The sequence below is a fragment of the Zerene cesonia genome, chromosome Z (assembly GCF_012273895.1).
Source record: "Zerene cesonia ecotype Mississippi chromosome Z, Zerene_cesonia_1.1, whole genome shotgun sequence".
In the NCBI taxonomy this organism is placed as follows: Eukaryota; Metazoa; Arthropoda; class Insecta; order Lepidoptera; family Pieridae; genus Zerene; species Zerene cesonia.
In genome coordinates, this window is record NC_052122.1 from 10,307,131 (window position 1) to 10,331,133 (window position 24,003).

At 33.0% G+C, this 24,003-nt stretch overlaps 2 protein-coding genes across 3 annotated transcripts in view; both read right to left on the reverse strand.

Moving 5' to 3' along the window:
* Positions 1 to 7,813, reverse strand: part of LOC119835599 (failed axon connections) — a 39,107-nt gene extending 31,294 nt beyond the window's left edge. The window contains exon 1 of the mRNA XM_038360521.1: positions 7,315 to 7,813. Coding sequence (XP_038216449.1) covers positions 7,315 to 7,620 — 306 coding nt within the window. The 5' untranslated portion in view covers positions 7,621 to 7,813. The remainder of the gene's footprint in view (positions 1 to 7,314) is intronic.
* Positions 7,814 to 9,383: 1,570 nt separating this feature from the next.
* Positions 9,384 to 23,361, reverse strand: LOC119835582 (mediator of RNA polymerase II transcription subunit 23). Of its 2 annotated transcripts, XM_038360493.1 has the most exons (17): positions 23,088 to 23,361; positions 22,773 to 23,017; positions 22,563 to 22,695; positions 21,701 to 21,883; positions 20,295 to 21,067; positions 19,768 to 20,168; positions 19,450 to 19,624; positions 18,853 to 19,022; positions 17,545 to 17,663; positions 16,803 to 16,990; positions 15,698 to 15,878; positions 15,072 to 15,217; positions 14,617 to 14,840; positions 13,999 to 14,238; positions 13,016 to 13,460; positions 12,442 to 12,648; positions 9,384 to 12,060 (listed from the first exon to the last, which is right to left on the reverse strand). In XM_038360493.1, exons 1-17 carry the CDS (start codon positions 23,127 to 23,129, stop codon positions 11,922 to 11,924), a joined length of 4,011 nt encoding a protein of 1,336 aa, XP_038216421.1. In that variant the 5' UTR covers positions 23,130 to 23,361; the 3' UTR covers positions 9,384 to 11,921. The 2 variants fall into 2 exon arrangements, with proteins under 2 accessions (XP_038216421.1, XP_038216422.1); XM_038360494.1 differs by lacking the exon at positions 22,563 to 22,695.
* Positions 23,362 to 24,003: the final 642 nt, after the last annotated feature.

Sequence of the window (24,003 nt, forward strand, 5' to 3'; positions counted from 1 at the left end):
GATGCTAATGAATTCTTTTAATTTGAACCCATGATGTGACATGTGGGACCCATTTAAATAATTAATGTCATAAAACTACATGACATATCGTCAGCGTGCCTTTTATAATTACAATGAATTTTTTCAACTTTTTACGATATCATCAACGTATATGTTATTATATCTGGTATTATGATGTAATGACATAATATTTTAATGATATAATTTCGGGTGTTACTCGCTATTCTTAAAAACTAAGGTTAACTGATGTTAACTGTTTACTGATGGAATTAACTTAGTTACGTATCTCACTAGCTATAAACAGACATTAAAAAATATTATTTAATCTTGTCAATACTAATCTGGATAATAAGATATACTCAAAAAACGATTGTAATGTGAAAGACCCTTGATAAGTGTATGAAGTTTGAATTAAATCGCTTAATTTAAAATCGAATCGAATGTAAAAGAGTCGGTTACAGACATGCATACAGGTGAAACTAATAAAAGTGTGTTCATAAAAATAGGTCGAACGATCGCCAATTCAGTGCGACGATTGCTAGTATTCTCCATAAACAAAGCGAATAACCCACATACATTCGTATCGAAAGTGCTCAGTGCGTTCGCTTGACAGACTGCACAAGGTTGGGGCCTGGGGGCAATAACCCGCGGCGGCTTGTCCCCTCGCTCGCTGCCACCAACATCGAATTGTCTGACTGTATCAAACTTGTTATTTCGCTTTAAGATTTTCCATTTTATATTCATTCTATCTATTAGCTAATGGTTGTTTATTGCGTATTTTGGGAATTTATGTTTGACATTTATCTCACACACACTCAAATCGATTAATTTATTTTAATAAGTTTATCGTAGATTGTTACGAGGTAGAAACATTAAATTTAAAAGCCTAATATGAACCTATACAGTACCTTAATTACCTATTGTGATTTAAAAAGCATTTTTAGTTTGTATCAAAAAAAATTGTCTTACGCTTTACTATATTAAAACTGAGAACAATATATATTAATTATACGAAAACAGAAGTTCGATTGGGAAGGAACAAAAGTCTTATTCTAGCTTATGTTATGCTTGTGGCGGAGGGTGTTTGCGTTTACATCTTCTCTATATTTAGAAAATAAATGCCAACATAAGTTGGATAAAAAACCCTTCCGCTGTGAAGATAAAAAAAATTCTAAATTAAGTACATATATTTATCTATAGCCTTTCATGGATTAAAGTATATAAATAATATTATGGAATTATCATTCAGTAGGTTGAATACAGTTAGCTTCTTTTTTTTATTTTAAAGTTGTTTATTTTTATTTATGAAATAACACTGTAATAGTTTTTAAGCTACTTACATAAAGATCTAGCTATACAAAAATTAAAAATAAATCCATATTTCCCTTTTGGTCCACCAGCATCAACTGGGTGGACCAAAAACGAAACTAAATGAAACAAAGGCGAAATCGCAGACCACAAAATAAATGAAGTAAAGAGTAGTAACCATACTAATATAATATAGTAAGTGTATTTATAATACTTATCATTACAATAAACCATTGGCTCCATACAACTTTTTTGTATGCTTTAAACTTGTTTTTAGATGTTCCCCAGACTGCGTAGAACCTAAGTGAACCTAAATCAGATACCAGTTTGTAATTTGTATCGGCGGGAATGTGATAAAAACTAGCCTACTGCTATTTCTGATAAGCAATTATGTGTATGGTCTAAAACGATAGGATATTTAATTTATCTATTTGATTATAAGTAAATATATTTGCAACATTATTCTTTGTGTCCGTCCGTGTGTTTAATTCGATTAACTAATTTAACAGTATAGTAAGTTATTATATTATCCAGGCGTTAGAAAATAGTAGCATAATCTATCCATTTTGTTTAATAGCATTAAATAGATTATCCTGATAAAACAACGAATTGAACGCAGATTTACATTGTTTAGTTTCCTCGCTAACGATATTTTACAAAATGTCACGTTTCGTTTGCCGTTGAAACACTTATAATACCGATTTGTGTTGACGCATTGTATATCGTGAATATTATAATTTAATCCACGATAGCCCTGCAGTATCGCATTAAAACTATCTGCTTCGAAATTGTTGTTGTTTCAAGATTCCTCGGAAACAAACAATCTATATACAAAGTTGAAGAGTTGTAAAAAGAGAATTGAAGAGTTTGCTTGCTCGAATACGATAATATCATTAACTATTAGAACGATTTCAATTTTTTTCATCGTTCGATATGTAAGCAATCCCTGAATGCTGTAGATATGGAAGCCGGGCGGGCCGCTCGTAAAATATACTTGCATTGTATATTAATGAACGCAAACACTTCACGATTACCTTACATGACGTGCTTCATACATGAAAATATTTAATATGTATCCACTTTCTTTATTTATACTGCGATTTCGACACATCTTGCCTTCAACGCGTCTTAATGCCTTTAGTCACGGCATCCGACAATTGTTTCAAGATCAGATGAAATTGAGACGCCGATTACACAAACACGACATTTGAGTAAATAATTATATGCTTTACCATTATGACATACACCAGACAGACGCGACTTTGTCCCGTCTTCGTGCGAACTCTAACACGTGAACTTTAAAAAGTCGTTGAGTTTCTGATTTTTTTTTTTGGCGCAATTTATTTTTAAAATACATTTTTATTTGTAATGTCCTCCTCCGAAACATTAGTGTTTTAAAAAATATATTAATTAAATCTATAAAGCGGCTTAGCCGCCGTTATCAAGGTATAGCGAGTTCACTTGAAATATGGGTTATTTTTTTTATCTTAACAAAATATTTATTAAATGTTTACCACTTTAAGAAAATATAAGGGTTTCAATAAGTTCCATCAGTTGAGTACGCTATCCACCGACTAATCTAAAACCCGGAGTTTTAAATACTATTAAAGTCACCCACCGGCACATGATACAGGGTAATTAATTTAAACATCTGTAAAACTGTCCATGAAATCTAAGTATCAACAAGTATTTATTGAAAAACAAAAAAACAGTCATCACGAACACTGTTATTTTTATTTACGTACGATAATTTCTAAGAATGACAACCGTAAATTTTCAAGAAAAAATCGAAACTACAAATTTACATAATTTAGACATATATCATAGAATAAAAATTCAGCTACAAACAATATCAAAGTGACTCTCGAAAACATAACCTTCCTTCGAGCAGTTAGGCAAAAACGACTTGATACCGCTTATTCGAGCAGAATACCCACAAAAACAAGATATTCCCCGCGGCCTTTCTCCCAGAACCCGTTTGCCCCACATCAGGCCGCTACGAATTTTTCAGTCTTATTGTGTCAAGTTTCGACGCTCTTTTTTGTCGTTATAGGGTTTTTTATGTGGAGGAATTTGGTTACAAAATGCATGCTTGGTTCAAACAAACGCATGTTCTTGTCGTAATTACTTCGATCTTTCGAGTTTTATATGGCTTGGTATATTGTAATGCAATTTCGATTTCTAAAAAGCTATATTTTTAGTTATGTTGGATCATGGAGCAAATTTTACATTATACAATCACCAGAAACGTGTATGTATTTATTGTATCTATGTGATTCTTATGTGTCATATTACGCTTTACTGAAGCGTTACTTTTCGGCTTAACTTCAGACTACTTCGACACATCAGCTTTCATCATCATAAAATGAGAGCTTGAAGCTCGTCTAATCAAGAATTACTTCTTTGGCGATATTTTTTAATATTATAGGGCATAATTATACATACATTTCTACATTTTCGTTGACTTCGATTTTAGCGCGATATAATACACTTTACCGCAACATAATATGTATGAGATACATAAACATGTGTAGATCGCATAAATAACGTATCTGATCATATTGAGACGTGCAAGAATTCTCATTAAGCATATATATTTATTGAGGCTTGTTGAAACGCAATAATGATCTGCGTAATCCGAGCCTCGCATCTTTGCTTCATCGGTAATTATGTTATTTTCTTTGGAAACAGGACATTTTTCATGAAATATTGAACACGCTATGACAAAGTTTGAAAATACCATTCATATTAATATTATGCTTGGCTTGGTCCAATATATTCTTCTTAAATAATTGTGGAGAATAAAATTCCCCGTATTCTGCGCCTCAACCCCGTTCTAATAATTACAATAGCACTACTATTTACTTTAAGTAAGTTCTCTTATGTTATTGCACAATTATAGATGTCACGTTAATCTGGCGGCCTGTCCATTATTTTTTTGTCTATTACGCTATTCCTAAAACGATTCTCATGACGAAGCATACAAATATTGATGTGTCTACTGACAAAAAAAAGACAAACGAAACTCAACTTAAAACAAAATTTTATAGATAGACGATTATCTAGTTCCTTTCTATGGCTTTTTAATTAAAGTTTAGCCGCGTGCGAAGTGTACTCATATCTACCGAGTGTAATGAAAAGGAAAATGTGCCCGTAAGTTATGCTGTGGTATTTATATCACTATATTACGAGTTGTAAACAGAGACCGTATCTCGGTTCGATTTCATACGAGCTAGTGCTCGTTCTATAAAGAAGTACCTACATTTGTAATACATTTTCCATTCAAGAACTTAAAAACGCCAGTAGTTTATCAACAATTATTATATAAATAACAAATATAAATGTAAAATAAACTTTTGAGGGTAATTATTAATCTATGACTAAGATTAGATTAGATTATTATTAACAAGTATAATATTTTGGCAACCTCGATATTCAATATCGATACTATTTTTTAATATGAGCCATAAAGTGAAATAGTACTATAGTCGTATAGTAGTTGTTTTTAAAATAATACTTCAGTATTTTATGTACAAAACCATTTTAAGTCAAAGCTAAACAACAAAAAATCATTAAGATAACGCGAAACAAAGCATCTCGACTCAACAAAACGAAATTGGCAACGATATAAATATACCATAGCTCATATTTAGTTAATTGAGCTACAAACGATTTCGCACTGAAGTCACCCTCGAATGTACCCAAGTCCCAACACAACGTGTTCATTATAAATATTAATTGTATAATTTTTCTTCGCCGACATGCCCTTCGGCAACATCTGGCAACCACGCCTGGAGCGATAACCTTTTTTGTGCAAACACCATAACGGGAGGATGGAACGAGAATTTTAAAATAATAACAACGCTGAAACGGAGACGCCGTTGGGATCAACTATTTCTTCGATCGTCTATGACTTACACACACATTTGAGAATGTATTTCAGAGACGGTCGATTTCATCGACATAAAAGCGAATGAGAAAAGAGAAATCGTGCATAACTTCACGCGGGATATCTACTGACGATGTGGATGGATATACATCTTAAATATTTATAAAGGACCGAGACAAGGGCTGGCTGACCTATATGGCGTTATCGCGTCGTCCAGACCTTTCCAGAATCGCAATTATCCGAGGAACATCTCAAAGCAGCGAATTGCATTATAATATATTTTGCGGTGGTACATATTGTCCAGAACTTGTTATAAACAACGTATAACATTATTTGTAAAGCAATTTATATGATGGGAATTTAAAATTTTACATACATATTTTTGGTCATTTAATTTTAAAATTCTTCGTTAAAATATATATCATATAATAATAAATTGGTTAAGAACGTAATAACTAGAGTAATTTATTATAGAAGCAGCTAGTTACTAATTTGAAACAATAAAATATTTTTTTGATAACTACACTTTTAATATATCAATTTACTATAATGTTTCAGAAATTGTGTTTATTAACATTAAAATGTCATTGGTTGGAAGTAAAAAGACGTGTGCAACCATCCTTTGTTTGAACTTAGATAGGTCTTAAAACAGTATACGTGATCATACACTGGGTCCCCTACCAGAACAATGAAAAAAATGGTTGATTCTATAATTTTTTTTTACCTATCTATTCAATTACTTATAATCTTTTTTACTTATCTTAACCATAAAGGGTTTTTGGCATTTATTATCAAAACAATATTGTGTTTATTTTATTTATTATAGTTTACTTTTGGTTATTGATTATAAGTTCAATAAGATAATGTGAAATTTTTAGCAATGTTTCAATAAAATCAACATTGAACATATTTTATTATATAAATATAAACTATAACTTGAGAATAAATCAGAATAATCAAAAAAACATTTATTAACCTTGTAATGCAAATATACTTTCAATAGTGCATATTATATTTGATGTTAAAAGTACCATTACTATAAACTTAATACTTATGGTAAACTGCCTTTATAGTAAAAAACCATGCTGTTAAACTTCATATATGTTATACCTATTATTCATTAGTGATATTACCACATATGTTAAGTGTTAATAAAGCATGCTCGTCCCATATTAATAGGTAATCAGCAATAGCATTGTGTACTAGCATTCCTTTATGCATTGTATTAATATCCGTTATACATCTAGCATATTAATTAGAAAAAGTAGCTCATAGACATACTGATGCAACTGTGATGTGAGTATTGATTTAGTTTCATTTTTTCATAATTTGTTTAACATGTTTGAAATTTAATTAATGGTTTTGAATAAGTATAAATTAATATTTGACAGGATTCCATTCTGTATTGAATAGAGTATTTCTGTACAATTTATTTTAAGAAATTTAGTGCAAGATTTTTTTTTAATAATTATGTACAACTAGTACACTTGGGAGCTATAACATTGGTTCAGATTCATGTTTCATTGATAATTATGTAATGAGTTCAAAATTTTTTAAATATAAAAATCATTTTTTTTGTCATGTCAAAACCATTTAATTGAAAATTTTATTTTAAATTGAAATGTTTAATTTCATTTATTATTTTTTTTTTATTAAAACCTCTATTTAATATTTATTTCTTGTTTTTAATTCACCTAATAATAAATAATCACTTTGATTTATTTTAATTACGTACCTATTAATAATAATCTATTATAATTATTAGCTCAATTTTGATTTTAATGACACATAATTAATGATTAACTACAAATTTTCTCTCAATTTCAATGTGAAATAAATGACATGCGTGAAATAAATTCGCAAGGCGAAGTTCGCGGCTGCAGCGTCGTCCGTAAAATGATAAATGAAAAACTTCAATAAATCTCTCGAACATTCCATAAAAGTTACAATAAATGATAATTGATCAATAGTAAAAGGATAAATCAATGCTACTCATGGTGCATGTCGGTACAAAGAAAAAAATAACCACGCCCTCAATTGGAAAGATTTTCAAACATGGAATGTTCGATCGATACGCAGGCGGTTTGAAACAATTTTTGAATACATATTCCACTTACCTCATATTTGATGCCGGCCAAACGAAGCCATGTCTCGACTTTCAAGCAGTACGGAGAAGTAGACGGCAACAAAGGCGTTCGAGAGAATTGATACAAGTAAACGACATCTTGTTGAAAATTAGCTTTATGAACGGTTGGCTTAGGCTGTGCCGGTTCAGTTTTCTTTTCTTCAGCTACTTTCTCTTCTGCTTTTTCGGCAGCAGCAGCTTCTTCCTTTGTTTGGCTATTGTCGACCGGCGCGTCCTCTTTCAACTCCTTTTCCTTCGTAGTATTATCAGGAGCGTTATTGATAACTTCCGTAGCCATTGTGATTTTTTAGACACAAGTATTAAATTTTATAACACACGACAACGCGTCTGCGAATGTCTTTTGTTTTTAATAATATGGCTGATACTCTCGTTTGAACAAGGCGCGCTTGTCGCTAGCAAGTTGGCGGACTTGACTACCGTAAAGTCGCGCTACAGATAGTCAACTGACTAAACTCGTTGCCAAGCAACGCTATTCAATATTCACTGTGCTACAAAATGGCGGCTGGTTGAGAATAGGGATTAAGGACAATAAAGACTGCATTAAACTTATAACACTCTTCGATATACTATGTGTACGAAACGTTGTAATGCTAACTTCAAAAATATTCTAAATGGGTGATTTTAAATTTTCATACCGTTACAACTTTTTTTTTCAGAAGTTATGCCCGTAACTCTAACTTTGTCATTTTCAATTATATTATGACTATTATCAAAATAATATTTATCGAAGTTTTAAAACGTTTTTAGTGGTATGAAAAATGGATTTTTGCTGAAAGCAATTTATAAATCGAATATACAATTTAATATGTTATACCCTAGTAAATTCGCCGTAGGTAGTTTTCGATCTAATAGCCTCGTATCCTGCAAATGAAAGTATTAAAAACTGTCACTGCTGGACCGGATATCCTTTTTGGTCGAAGAGAAAGCGTCGCTTTTTAAAATCATGTACCTACGCGGTTTATCATTAACAAGATTTAGAATTATCGGTTTTTGTTTTTTACATAATAATTATGATTATCATAAATTAAGATCGCAAAATATAGTAGAGGTACATAAATAAAATTGTTATTATTTTATCAATAAAGAAGGGTTTGTTTGTTTCTTTGTTTTAACGCACTAATCTCAAGAATTACTGGATTGACTATCAAATTCTTTCACCATTGAGTATGTGATCTCCGAGTGTAACTGGCTAGGTATAGGTATGTGTAAAGAGTTTACATTTCATTGTAACTTTCGTTTTACTTATTATTAATCACAACTTAGGCACGGGCATGCTTCACCTCTGCAAATAAGGCGGTAAGCCTCCTGATCACTTGTACGCTCTAAAAAATCGGCGTACAAGCTCGATTGCATGCTCTAAAAAAATACATGTGAACGTCATACTGGCAGTCACTCACTTTTAATTTAAATTATTACTTAAAATAAAAATAAGTGACTATTTCATATTCGATAAAATATACTATTATATATAATATCGAAAGAGCTACCATATTCAAAAATATCATGTATAAATGTTTTTGTATCCGCTATTCAGCACTCATAGGCCACTTGGTAAAAGTGATAAGTGAGATGTGCTTCAGTGCCCACCATCTGGGGCCGTAATGGGTGCCCACTCGTCAAATTCAGTTCATACATTTGTCGTGGACTTCTTTCGCCGCGTACACTCTAATGTTACCACCTTTCACAAGACATTTTTGTTACACTGTATAAACGGTTATCTTGAAATTTGGTATACAGACACGGTATAGCTGCCTTGGGTGATAGGATAATTTTCATCCCGATTAAATGCTCCATTGGGATAATAAAATCATTTGTGAATGTCCTAACTCCACGTGCGCAAACGGCGGGCGGAAGCTGGTTTTCTACATAAAAAACAAAACGATATTGTATCTGTTCCTTTATATATATATATTCATTAAAATCTCAATAAATAGCTACACCTTACCCTTAGATTGATACTAACACATTTATATTTCAAGTTGTACCTCTAAATCCTATGTCAATAAATAAACTTGATAAAAAAATAAAAACAACAGGTTGCGACTTAAACAAGGGCTATATTTTTCTAGTTTAAAAACAGTAAATTTAAAATGAGCTAGGGAAAATGAATGAAACAGCCTCAACCACATTTTATTACATGTATACGTTTATACACAGTTTATCCAAAAATAGAGAACAATTACAAAATCGTATTCCAATATAAAATAGAATAGTTTTAAGTAATTTTGTAATCATAGTATAGTTTTTTGTGTAGAAATTTACTTAAGTAATATCTACATAATATGAGGTCAGTATTACAACTTTTATATTATTGCTATTTTTCATATTTAATTATTTGTTCAGGTACGACTACGAATATATATGCCAGGAAACGTATGTACAGGCCAAAAACAAACCTACGTTTGTGTTTTAATATTTTCATATTACGCCTCGTCAGCTATATAATAAATTTTCAGACGGACATTTCTTAATTTATAAAAGAAATAATCATTGTCAGAAGATTTGTTAAGTTCTGCATCCTGGTCTTATTTATTCGCAGGGGCATGTTCGAATATGAATACTAGTTTAGTAAAAAAGTTAGATTTCATTTAAGTCATTCTCAGAGCCATCAATAATAAAAAATTGTAAATTGAAAAATAAATGCTAGCACAGCCATAGAGTCACAAAGTATTCCAATTTAAGGTGTTGGTTGATTTGGGATTTTTTTTGTGTCCAAAGATACAAAATCTGTTACTTAATTTCGGTTTCTCACTAGCAAAATTTCATACATACTACTTACTACACCTATGTTTACTCTAGTTTGACCGTTTGAGAAGACATTAGATCCCGGAAACATGGGCTGATTTGTTAGTAAAATATAAACAATTATTATAATTCATCATGAAATTTGATTTTAATCGAGCTTTCTAATATTCATATCTGAAATTCCGTTCCGTTATAGTAGATTTCGTTGCACAGCAAAATTTATCAATAAGTACTTACTGATTATATTCACCACGATTATGATCAATGTAAATTTATTTCTTAACAAATAAAATGATCATACATTTCAATATTACACGTACATTGTATATCATTAACTATAATCACTATTACGTCAACAAACAATACGATTCTAAGTTATTAAAGATAGCTTGTTTATAATAGTAATCTCACAATTTAAAAAATTCTTACCAAAAGCGGTTTACAATTCCTTTATTTATCACCATAGATTTATAATTTAATGAATATAAATAAGATAAATATTGACGATTATTCATTTGTGATGTATTGACAGTGATGTGGAAAATAAATCGATTTTAACGTCTCTCGATTGATATCAAGCGGCAAACAAAGATTTTTATTCTGTGTGTTTTTTCGTACTCAGTTAATTACAAGAAAACACAGCTTGATGGTAAGTAGACGTTATCCAATATTTTTCTTATTTGATATTGAAATATCTCATATAATATGTATATAGTGTATCTATACTAATAATATAAAGTTGAAGTTCTCGCTTTTGAAATTAGTCTAAAAGTTCCTGAGATTACTCGTTCAACAAATTTCAGCTCTATATCATTAGTAAAGATATATTTAATTAGAACATAGTATACTTAAAACTACACTAAACTTATATTTTTAACAACCAATGCACCCATGTCTTCTAATACTATGAATATTTATTGCTGAATCATAAGTGACGGGTTCTCTCTGTGGTATAGCTATAATAATTCTTGAACAAATTTCACTTTCACTTATAAATCACACGTGGCGTAATTTCTTTTAGGCCATTTTATAACATTATTTATCTAATTAAATTACTAAGTTGTTTTATACAATTCTGTAGTAGCAGAGACTATTGTAACACTACAAATCTATCTAAACAATTTTTATAATTATTAAATTTATAAAGATGTTAAGCTTATTTTAATTCGTAATGAATATTCTCTCGCAATTAATATTTTACCTTAATACACAAATTAAGTTAAAAATCTAAAATTTAATATATTTTTACTGATTTTGAAAGATAAAAAGCAAAGCAAATTTTAATTATTATCGAATTAAAGAAAAACAGAATTGTCTTTAAATATTTTCCAATAAATTATAGTCCAATTATCAAATTCACTAAAACATGAACGAAACGCAATGTGGCAAAGACACCTGATACTTGTAAAAAAAAAAGTATATATATATATATATATATATAATAGCAAATATTTCATTCCTTTAAATTTTTTATTTTTAGAACACCTCTTTGTGTTCACTTTTTATTATGCATTATAAGTAGTTACTTAAGGTAATACTATTGGACTAAAAAAATTATCAGTTCAAATAATTTGTCAGTTTAAATAACAATGATTGAGATTTCCAAGTCTGTCTCACACAGAATTTTTAAAATCCTCACTCCCTATTGTAAAACATGACCGAATGAAAGATCAAACCCAACGCTCATTTTTATCTTCCATCCACAGTCATTTGAACACTACGCGAATTGAGTGAACGAGTCACTGAATGAAAGATTTGAATTGATTACTACAGCATAGCTTACTCCGAGCTCGAGCTAGAGCTAGAGGGCGTATAGCTGTAGTAATCGTTCTGCTAGGCGGTGTTTATCTGTTCCACGTTCAAGTGAGTGATGAACCGAAGACGCATTTGCAGCGCGGGCCGAAGTTTCCGAATCACTCCCTCCAACTCGTTCTTTAGTGTGTCACCGACGAACATGTATTTTATGTGATAACTGTATTGCGTTCAGGATTTCTATGTATTGTGAGTGTTATACATTATTCATAAATGATATCAATTTATAGAGAACAATACAGACACCCTAATGGAAATTACTTACACCTTTGCAATTTCAAATTTGATCGGAAAATGTAATATTGTTTTAAATGTATCAATCAAAACTTCAAACAGGTTTTAATTGAGAATATACATATACATATCTGCAAGTCTTTACGTCCGTTACGGTTTGATATCATTACCATTGAAACTATTTTAATGAATGACTGGATATAGTTGAAGAGTTAAACAAATACGATGTACTTGTCTTAAAAAATGTAAGGCTTAAAAAAAAATAGAGAAAAATTCCAACTTAAAAGAATCACCAAAAAAAGGATACAGTAGATCGCATATCGGATCGATATACTCCAAATGTGGTTGCGTTTTGTCCACGTGAGCCAACAGTTCATACAGCGTTATAGTAATATCCATGACTGCTCTGGAGAGGTCCGAGTTAAAACGCTGCAAGTACGGACCGACGAGGTGGCACAGGTATATGAGTTGGGTCTCCGTACGAATCTCCGGCGCTAACTTCTCTTTGACGAAACTGGAATTCATACAAAACTACAATTAGTATATGTCAATACATATATACTATAACAAACAGGACACTGCTTTTTGGATCTGTGTTGCTGTGTAAGATTTCCATAAGTTTCCCTTTAGTGGTGGTATGCGAGTATTACAAATTAAATAAATTTCAATATATATCAAATACATATCACGTTGTTTGTCTGCGATGGACTCCTAAACTACTCAAACGATTATAATCAAATTTGCACATCGTATGCAGTTTCATCCAACCTCAAAGATATGATATTTTATGACTACCCGGGCGAAGTTGGGGCGTGCAGGTAGTATAATAATAATAAATAATGTAAAGTTAAAAATTATTTTGTCCAAGGAGTCATACTCACGTAGGCATCAGCATGATCAGGCCCGCGCCCGCGTGGTACCAAAAAGCGTGCGTCAATGCCACTATCAGACTGAACTTATTCTCCAACATGGCGTCGTATGTGGTATTTAAATTGTACAACTGAAACGGCGTGTGCTCGTACGACCATTCGATCATTTGCGTACTCGTTATCGTTTCCAATACACGATCGTACAGTACCGTCCAATACGCTTCCGGAAGAGCCGCTAGGATGATCCCGATCGCGTTTATCCATAGCTGTATCTTTGTGGTGGGGATAACGACGAAGCCTTTAGTAACGACGTCCAATAGGCTGTTCCCGACCACGTTGGGAGGGATCGGGAGGGACATTAGTTCGACGCTGGTCACGTAGAGGCAGTGAGCTGACGGGTTCGGGTACTCGTTGAAACGCCAGTCTGTGTTCGGGAAGTGGGAGTTGCCTGTCATTGCTGATCAATGTTGAGGAAATTGTTAAAAGATGTATAACAACTACATCAAATGACGTGACAAAAAAAAAATTCGAACACAATATGCAATGAAGTGCAAATGCTTTAGAATGATCATATTGTAATGGGTCTTCTATTATTATAATTTATCTACTATCTCATAACACTATTTAAATTATTCTTTGTTGACTTTATATATGACAGAAAAATATTGCACTAAGTGGAAAACAATATGTTAATCCTACTCATATATAATATACAGAGTTCTTTGTCATCATTGTTATGTACATGATACATATCATGTAGAATTAAAATGTAAAATTGATATTATTTTAAAAGAGCAACTACAGAGTTTCTTGCTGGCTCTTCTCTGTAGAAACTGCGTTCCGAACCGGTGGTAAATGTTATAACTGTGTAATATGACGATTCAAAAGTGCTTATTTAGGAAGTCTAATTGATTAAATAAATGTTTGAGTTTGAGTTAGAGCACTTGTAAAATTATGAACTAAACATATATTTTGTGACTTCAAAAAAAGGATACTATCGACCATGCGGTTAACCAGTCCCAAATAGTAGTTCAACTCGGGTGTCCACGCAGTTGCATCAGTATCGGACTTCGCCAGATAGTTCTGGAACGTTTCCGTGGTGGCCCAACCGTTTGGTCGAACTTCCTTCAGCGCACCCAGTACAGCGGTCACGAGTTTGCGTTTAAGCAGTGGTTTGTCACGCAGCTTTGTCTCGTAGTAGTGCAGCGTGTTGTAAAGGAACGTGACTGGACGATCTGGAATTACGAATGACGAAAGGATGATTATATGTATTTTTTATTCAAACGACGAAATTAATTTAAATGCATTTTTTATCAATTAATTTTTTGTGGGTTGATTTTGAGATTTTTAAGATTTGTGTGTCCGTCCGTATGTTGGAGTCGCTTTTTTGCCAAAATTATAAGAACTATACTGTTGAAACTTGGTAGATGTAAGAAAATATATTTTATGAACCGCATTAAGATTTTTGTAGAAAAATAGGGAGGATCTTCCTCTCGAATCTAAATCCAAAACTTCTGAATATATTCTGCTTAGCTTATCTATCAGTTAAAATGGCAAATAGTGTCTGAATACATTACTATCCTCAGTGAGAAAATACTAAATTAAGAACTCACCATGAAACTTATACAAATATCCCAAGTGCTCCAGCAATTGCTCCAGATTCTTGCTAACTTGCGGTATTTCCAAGTGCCTGTGGACGACTATGTCCAGCACGGGAATGAACCGCAGACATACGTTGCTCAAATACACCGGTATGGGCGCACCGTATGCACCATTAGCTTCTTCCGGGGCAAACTTCTCGGGGTACTTCCTGTGGAATGCTAGATGCTTGTCGTACCTGGAATTTGTTTGAAAAAATAATTAACATAACTTGTTTTTGATTTTCGACTTCATTCGTATCTCTGTTTTATGTTTCGAATAAATAAAAGTTAACACAAATATTTAAATCACTGGCCAAATTACAGTGAACATAAAAATAAAAAATTTCATCGACCACTTAACACGACACCCCATCACCCCATGTACAAAAAAGTACAAAATTGTCTCCTTCTACAAAAGCTGTACATACCAATTGTTCTGCTTCCAATGTTCCGGTGAGTTCTCCTTGACGAAATCCTGCGCCCTGTTCCTCAACTCCGAACCTTTGAGCAAAAGCAGTTGGATGATGTAGAGACACACCTGGCTTTCATTAGCATCTGGATTCGGTCGCAGAGCCTGGAATTTTATGTATTTGCATGTCGTTAGCGCAACAAATATATATGTGTATCATTATTTGACTTTTTTCAGTTGTTTTTAGTTATGTTTGTGACGGTTCTCTTATTTTCTATATACTAATCATATAAAAGGAAAATAATCATCGTGTGGCATGCTCACGAGTTGACGGCTTAATTTAGACCAAGAGTGAATGTAACAATACTAGAATAGATATCAAAACATTTTTTTAAATATAGCCATATGAAATAATAAAACTCAAACTTGTGTAACAAAGTTCACCTTACTACTTGACAACTAATTGTACTAAAACCAACGAACATAAAATATGTTGAAAAGATTGTTTTATCAAACAGCAAAAAATAAGTAAGATTAAACAAATTTTTATTAGTTTTAACAGCCTCCAACCACAAGCAGTAATGAGTAATGACAATCAAATACTTTTTTGTAGGTTACATTAGGGAAAAAACCACGAATACTCACAAGGCACAGAACCAGTCTGTCAATGGTGACAATATTGTACTTCCATATGATATCGTTGATTGCGTCCACGCACTTGTTGATGTGCGGCCCGCCGGCCGGGTTCGTCACTTCGAACACCAGGTAGTCGCAGAACTTGCGCAGGTGCGCCGACAGTGCGCGTGCGCCGATGCGCTCGAGGATCCTACAAATATAATCATCATCATCATCAACGTCACCATCACCATGATCATCATCCATCAGGGAATGAAGACGTGTTCCCACAGCAGGGACACAGTGAATGGTTTTTTTTTTTTTTTACTAAATACTAAATACAATAATACTTATTTATTATATATCGTAATTATAAGTAAAAATGTACAAAATTATAATAATCATATTTCCTATTTAATCATTTAAAACTATTCCGCTTTGTTGGGGTAGACTTTTTATGTTTTTTTTTTTTTATTATTATTCAAATCTAATCTAAACCTAATCCTGATCGCATTTAACACCAAAAAAGGTGAAGAAATTCGATTGCCGACGTGAGGGTCATGTGGGGATCTGAAGCCTCCCTGGTAAGGAGGAACCGAATTTTGACAAAATTAAAACTCTCACTGCAATAAGATGTCATCAGACACAAAAATTATACCACAAAATCGCTCTGTGGCTACGTGAACTAATGGCAAGCAAGCATACAAACTTTCGCATCACTAGTATCAAGAAAAGTCGCTACCCGCGTCTGCGCACGTATATATGTGTGCTTAGATTTTTAAAACTACCAACATATTTTGATGGTTTTATTTTTTATTTTTAAAGATGATTCAAGAGGACGGTTTATGTATACTAACGTCCTTCTAATCCTATTAATATTATAAATGCGAAAGTTTGTAAGGAGGTGTGTGTGTTTGTTATTCTTTCACGCAAAAACTACTGAACCGATTGCAATAAAATTTGGTACGTAGACAGCTGGGCAACTGGAATAACACATAGCTTTTTATCCCGATATTCCTACGGGTTACGGACTTACGCGGGTGAAACCGCGGGGCGCAGGTAGTCTATTATACTACTCCGAATTTAACACGTGCGAAGCCGCGGGCAAAAGCTAGTTCATAACAATAACACTCACTTAAAAGCTATGGGATTAATGCGATTCGTCTCAAATATCATCTTCCACAAGAGACAGAGGAACAGTGGAGTACCCGGCACGGAGAAATGCGAGATGATATCATTGTCGTTGGCCATTGATGTCCACTTCCGGTATTCTTCTTCAACCGACTTCTTGAGCAACTGTTTGTTCTCTTTCGTAGCTGGGTTCTGGAAAAAGGAAAAGGAAGCATTTGAGATTGAAATAAAATCGCCTCAAATATCTGAAATTAACATTCACTTTTTATATTGACATCTCCAGTCACCAAGCATACATCATAATTATTTCAACGTACGTATTCGTATTTTTACTTAAAATTTTCGTTACGAAAATATGGTTTAGTATGTTATTTATGAATTAGAAATACTCTCTACCAAATATATTTTAAAAAACACTTATTTTTTTGTATAAAAAAGATTATTTTTTAAATTATATTAAGTATTCGAGTACATGTTTTAAATTCATCAAAAACATTATGCAGTTTTAGTTTTCATCAAAACTTCGTTTCTTTTTTCAGCGTTTTACGATATTTCTTCCTTCCGCCTACCAGGTTCAATTGAAATATTCACAGTATGAGATACTCAGACATCCAAAGGGATTTTATTAGAAAATGGCAATATGATTCAAAAAATCTCATATTCAATATATAATGGGCGGTAGTGGCGTTTACCATCAGGCGACCCACCAGTTCCAGTGTCGACTGTGACAAAAAAAACTGGCTCACCTGAGCAAAGAATTCCACCAGCACAGGGGGGAAACATTGTAAGGTGTGCTGGGACCACATATGCGGTGTATTGGTCATGATCGTCGTCAATAGCTCTTTTACTGCCGCTCCGTCGCTTCCTGTAACGGGATATATTTTACTGTAAATTGGAATGCTTAGAACGCCGATTATATGTTTGGCAACTCGTGTTTTTTGTTATTGTTTAAATTTTTTCTTTAAATAACGTGTATCTTTATCAACAATATAATAAATAGTTTTGTATTAATTGCATATAAAAATCTCGAAAATATATACAGACCAAGAATTGATGTTTTATAGAGTAATTGAGGTTTTCAAAGACGGTTTTTTTCAGCAAGGTGAACAACAAGGGTGAAGCTTGGCTTTTTATTTCTATTGGACTCGAGAAGGCATTCTAGAATTCCTTGTTTCTGCTAATGTAAGGTATAATAACATTTGACTTTACATAACTATGATATCAAAATAAAGACGATGCTTATCAAAAACTTATTACTATTATGATACCATGTCATAAACAATATTTGATTCTCTGTATGTCAGTTTGTTTATCTGTTTATCCCCAGTTATCTTTACAATGACTTTAATAGAACATTCACTGAATGATAAATGGGTGCAACAACGTATTGGCAACATGTTATCTACTGTGATATGAAATGAAAAATACTTTATTGTACAGCATAAATTATACAATTACAAGAAATGGTAGCAACTTAAAATGAACAGAGGGCGGTCTTAACGCTATAAGCGATCTCTCCTAGACAACCCGAAAGAGAGGGTAAAAATTAACGTGGTGGTGCATTACCTTAAAAATAATTTATAACAAATAATAAAAAAAATGTTATATGTTATGATATGAACGAATATTGGCAGAAAACATTTTTTATTTACGTTTTGCATTAATAAAACATATTTTTCTCGGTTGTCCTCTATTACAAAATAATTAATAGCGGGCAACCGAGCTGGTGGACCACCTGATAGTAAGCAATCACCACTGCCCATGAACATTTGCAGAAGTAGGACTTGTCCGTATAAGGAAAAGATTGACGATTGGAATAAAGTTACAGACTGTGAAGTGGGAAGGGTGGTGAGGCGACAACAGGCCTTGCCTTCATTCTTCTGTGGGGGTGTGGTAACTTCCCCTGTGGAGGAAGGAAGTTTGAATCCCTGCATTGAAAAAAGAAGGATCCTCGACAACGAACAAAAACATTTCGCTTGCGCGATTCAGAAATGTGACGCTACACCCCGGTGCGAGCTACCCCAAGACAAACGAAAACCTTAAACAACACTCACCAGCTCCCGTCATATATATACCGCGTGCCAGAGTGAGAACGAGCACTCGGTTCAACTCTTCACTCTCACTCGAAACCAAGGACTTCGGCTCGGACACGACGCGAGACATTTGCAATTGCACGCCGGAACTACCGAGACTTGTTATAAGACGGAGCGCTGTGCTTTCAAAACTGAAACATAAAATACGTTAAGAAATTCAAACACTAATTAAATTAATCATTTTTTTTAACATACAAAATAAATGCAAAAATAACAATGAAATATACAAAACAAAACGTAGGTATTTGGGTACAAATATGAAAATAGCCAAAAGAATCTCTTCCAACCAGTTGTTGTGACTGTCAGAGCATAATAGGCTCACATCTCCTAGCCCGTAAAGTAAAATCTGTGGATGATACTGGCAAGGTACGTACATACGTCCCACACCCTATAAAAATTATTTGATCCTGAAAACAATACATAACGTACACTAGCTATGCACCACGGCTTAACCCACATTAAATTGAGGAAAAAGGCCTGATGACACAAAGCGATCAACTACACAAAAAAACTTTCCATTTATCATATTAGTGTACACACAATAACTTAAAAACTCACCACAACTGTAATTGGGTCTGATTCGCCTGAGGGTAAGCAGTCAGAGAGTGTATATTGGACAATAGTGTCACTCTATAGTGGGGTTGGATGTGGTGTATCCTATATGAGAACATGTCCAGCAAGTTGTGGAGAATACCCCACGCGTGGGATTTGAACACGTTGGGCAATAGCTGATCTGTGGGAAGAATAGCCTTCATATTTAGATGCAATAGATACTATTATTTTACTATTTTTCAATATTTTTAACTATATGTATTTATGTTTCATCATGAAACCAAAAATTTAAGTTTTATTTAGTTTAGTTCTTAACATACTCACTAATAAATCCTTTTATGCCCATTGATTCAATCTCAGTGTAAACCAACAGTCGGCTGTATGTTTCAACCATTGCTGGAGCCATCATGTTACTTCCAGGTATATTTGTTTTATTCTGAGCCAATTTCGCAATATGTGCTACTATCGAATGTATTAACGACATCTTACAATGGAGTGTTAAACTATCTAAAATACACATCGATAGAGGCACAGTTGGTAAAGGTGAAGCAGGATTTCCATTGGGCATTGCTTTTTGACTACCGAATAGAGTTTCTATAATTATGCCCATTGGTCGAGCGAAATACTCCTGGTTGGTGGAATACGCGTTGCATAGCAACGCTATGCGATAATCTGAACCCATTAGAGTAGGAGTGTTGTTTGATGTCATTAAATGTTGGAAAAATCTGAAGTGAAAAATCACAACACATTATCATATTTTGTTAAATACAGTTACGTACTAATATTAATACGAGCTGGTTTGACAAACGGGATAGCAAATATTTAATAATGAAATATAAATTAATACTCACTCATATTGCAATTTCAAATTTTGCGGCATTACCATTGTCTTATGTTCAATTTCTGCTTTCTTCAACAAATGCGTCCAAATACATACAACAGCCATTTGGTGCGTACAGTGTGCCTTCGTACAATCAGGTACTGGCAAGGGCTCTTTCTCTGGATAAAGCAACTCATGCAATTTGACAATCGGCAAAAATAGAGAAAGGGAATTCCTTTGGATACTCCCTGATATATATTGCAATAGAACCCACATTAAATGATCCCTCCCCTTCTTCATATCGCGACCTATCAGCTTGTTATGCAATCCCATCACTATATTGGGGAATGATGCAAAGCCTATCAGTATTAAATATATCACTTGAGATGACAGATGCAGCCAACACCAGTGTGTGGAAGACATTTCATCTTCCTCATTCTCTTGTTCACTCCGTTCTATCGGCAAAATCATCAGCTCAACTAATTGATCCTCCAAAGCTATACACAGTTGTTTATGCTGCTTTTGCAATCCTAACATAGAGCACATCATATCCCTCGAATATGGCTGTTGTAAAACATGTTTTAATAGATCTATCTGTGGTTTGAACAGCTCATCATCATATGGCAGGTTCCCTTTTAAACAGAATTTCAATGTGGTTGGATCTAAACGCCACGGATTAACTAAGTGGTCAGCATATCCAGAGAATTCAACAATAGGTAGCATTTTTGAATGACCCACTATAGAGACCATTTGTGCACATGGCTTAAAACTTTCTACAAATGTTGTTAATAACTTAGCTAGTTGCTGAAAATAAAACAGTTTTTTAATTTAAACGTATTAATTTCACATCATAACCAAATTATAAGAACTACAACACCATTTAGTACATAACAGTACATAAAATATATCAGAAGTAGATTAGTATGCTGAAATATATAAGTTAGTGTTATTTCATTTAATTATTCACCAATTCATAAAGTTTAGTAGGTTATTGTTCTTCCACACAAATGATCCAATCCAAAATTTTAGTTAATACAATGCACAAGAGAATAGAACAATATCACTGAGTGCTGTAGGCTTACTCGCTGCAGTTGAATCCAGGGATGTATGAATGGAATATAATTATTCCTATATAATATGGTAATAATATAGAAAATAAGATATTCCATTGCCACACCCCTAAAACTGAGAAAGTAACTGTCACTGTTAATAATTTTAGTTTACTACTTTTCTAGACACAGAAGCACACATAGCCCAGACTGCTATATAAGGCTGCCATGCTGTCATTCATGCAAAATAGTATATTTGACGTCAAGCAAGGTACACTGAATATAATATTTCAATAAATATAATATTTCAATAAAGAACAGAAGAAGTTCTGTATGCAGAAAGAAATATTTTTCTTAACCTTACAAACAATGAATGAAAAAATCTTACCCAATGCAACCAGTGATTGTTATCAGGATAGTCCTTTTGTATTTCAGTCACTATGAAGTATGCAGGCAGTAATGAGGCATTACGGTCAAAAATATACTCAATAACATTATAAATAGCTTTCATTTGTGGCATCGTACTTGAGTTCAATCTAACTGGCAGTGTGAGAGCTTTGTCACGACATCCCTGAAAGGATTATGGAGTAGTGCACCTTTTTCCACTACATTCTTAGTATAATTACAACACCAATATACTTATTGAACAAAATAAAGCAGCATTGATTGAAGTGAACATATTTATAGAGCCACCACAAGAGCAATAAATAAAAATTATCATAATTTATAGTCAATTATGGATTGATATTTGTAACATCCATAAATCAAAACTTTTTGTTTTGGTAAAAGTCTGGCAAGATAGTTTTATCACGGTTTAATAATCCAAATATGCAGAGCCAAGGGATGAGAAATGGGAGGTGAGATTGAGAAACATATGGTGTTCTGGACATTTATTTATTTAACTGTTATTGTTATATGTATATGATTACAAAAGATTTATTATTATGTTGTAATTATCCAACATACTGCTTTTGCTATGAGACATTACATATCATCATCTCGCATTAACAAAGATCAGCAATTTCATGACACTATATTGATTAAATATAACAACCGCACATGGATGGACTATTACAGCTTTTACTATGAAATCAAAGGTGTTGTACTAGAGTATACTTTGATTTTTATAGTTAATTGTGTACAGTAATTACAAACTTGATCAAACCAATCAATGTTAGACTTATATTTAGTTAAAAGGCGAATAATTAAATTCATAGTGCAGGCTTTTAATAAAAACAAGTTTTTGTTACCTTCAAAATTTCTCTAACACCCTTATAATCAACTCCACCAATAATTCTTCGGATCAGATTAAAGCATTCTATCCAAAAATCAGCATTCTGATATGTTAGCCTCTCGCATACAAGAATACAGTCGCAGAGCATACTAAAGATAAAAATAAACAATTTAAGCATAAGTCATTTCATATATCAAAATTTCTCTGCAATACAATTTTATCTTACCGAGCTTGCAAAATATTGGTATTCACCAAATTCTCTAACAGGGTCAGAAGTTGTTTCATCTTGTACCGGTTTGTAAGGACAGCAGTTAATGACAAATACTGTCTTATACCAGATTCCTGCACCTCGGTACTTGAGGAAGTCATTACAGCACATAGTTTCTTCTGATACATGCTGAGCCTTTCATTCTCTTGCTCTGGCTTGTGAACCAAAAAACAACTAAACGCCTCCTCAACTGCCTCCACTCGCTGTAACATATACTTATATTGTACGTGCTGAAATTAAGACGTTTGAAACAAAGATTGAGCTAAAACTTACCAGTATTTCGTTTACGATGTTTGCCACTTGAGAATCACCCATTTCTATACTTTAATTCAACCTTATTTCATAAAAACATTGTAGGACGTGACGCGGTGTCTGCGATATATCCCGAACGAATAAATTATATATAAAATGAAATTTATATTCTATTTATTCACACAGCAAAGATTTATCCCCTTAATTATAAAAACTTTTTATGTATACTTATTCAATTTTATCAATATCAATAATAATTAATATCACAAACGTTATAGTTCACAATGCACAGCAAAATGACAGCTGACAATTTGATAGTACATTTTATTTTTATTTTTGTTATAAAACTACTGGAAGGTATTTGGGTTCTATGAGTAAAACATTATATAGTTAATATATTATCTGTATACATACTTATTAGTTAGCTTAAATATTTGTGCTACAACAATCTACCCACGCCAATCAACGCATATTTTTTTTAAAACTATTTTAAATTAAATAACATAAGAATTTGAAAAATAATATTCAGTCATTATTTTCGACAATAAAGGGCATCGACATAACGGTACCAAATGGCAACAATTACCAAATAGGCATAAGAGAATCATCTGACTTCAGATTTTGAAAACTCTTTAAAAATGAGACCTAATTTATATATACATAGTATGCTTCACTATTTCATATTATGTATGTGTACAAGCACTAAATCACGCAACTTAAAGACGAAACAAAATAAGTAGCTTGCTTTCTTTGAGAAGGAGAGAGAGAAAGAGAGAAACACGCGCAAGGCACACAGCTTACAACTTTAGCCAAATGTGTCGTTACAAGGTTTGGTACTTTTTGTAATGCCCGATTAGTAACTTCGGTCCAAAAATCATCAACAATGTACAATCTATGGTCAAAAACCTATTTCCTATCCTACCATCCTTCCTACTAA

Bases quoted from the DNA above. Each gene is read 5' to 3' on its own strand.
- LOC119835582 (XM_038360493.1), bottom strand. From the start codon at position 23,129: ATGGGTGATTCTCAAGTGGCAAACATCGTAAACGAAATACTG. The intron at 17,664-18,852 runs GTGAGTGTTGTT...ATCCCGTTACAG, and splicing joins TATATATATGACGGGAGCTG to GAAGCGACGGAGCGGCAGTA. The intron at 15,218-15,697 runs GTGAGTATTCGT...ATAAAATTCCAG, and splicing joins ACAGACTGGTTCTGTGCCTT to GCTCTGCGACCGAATCCAGA.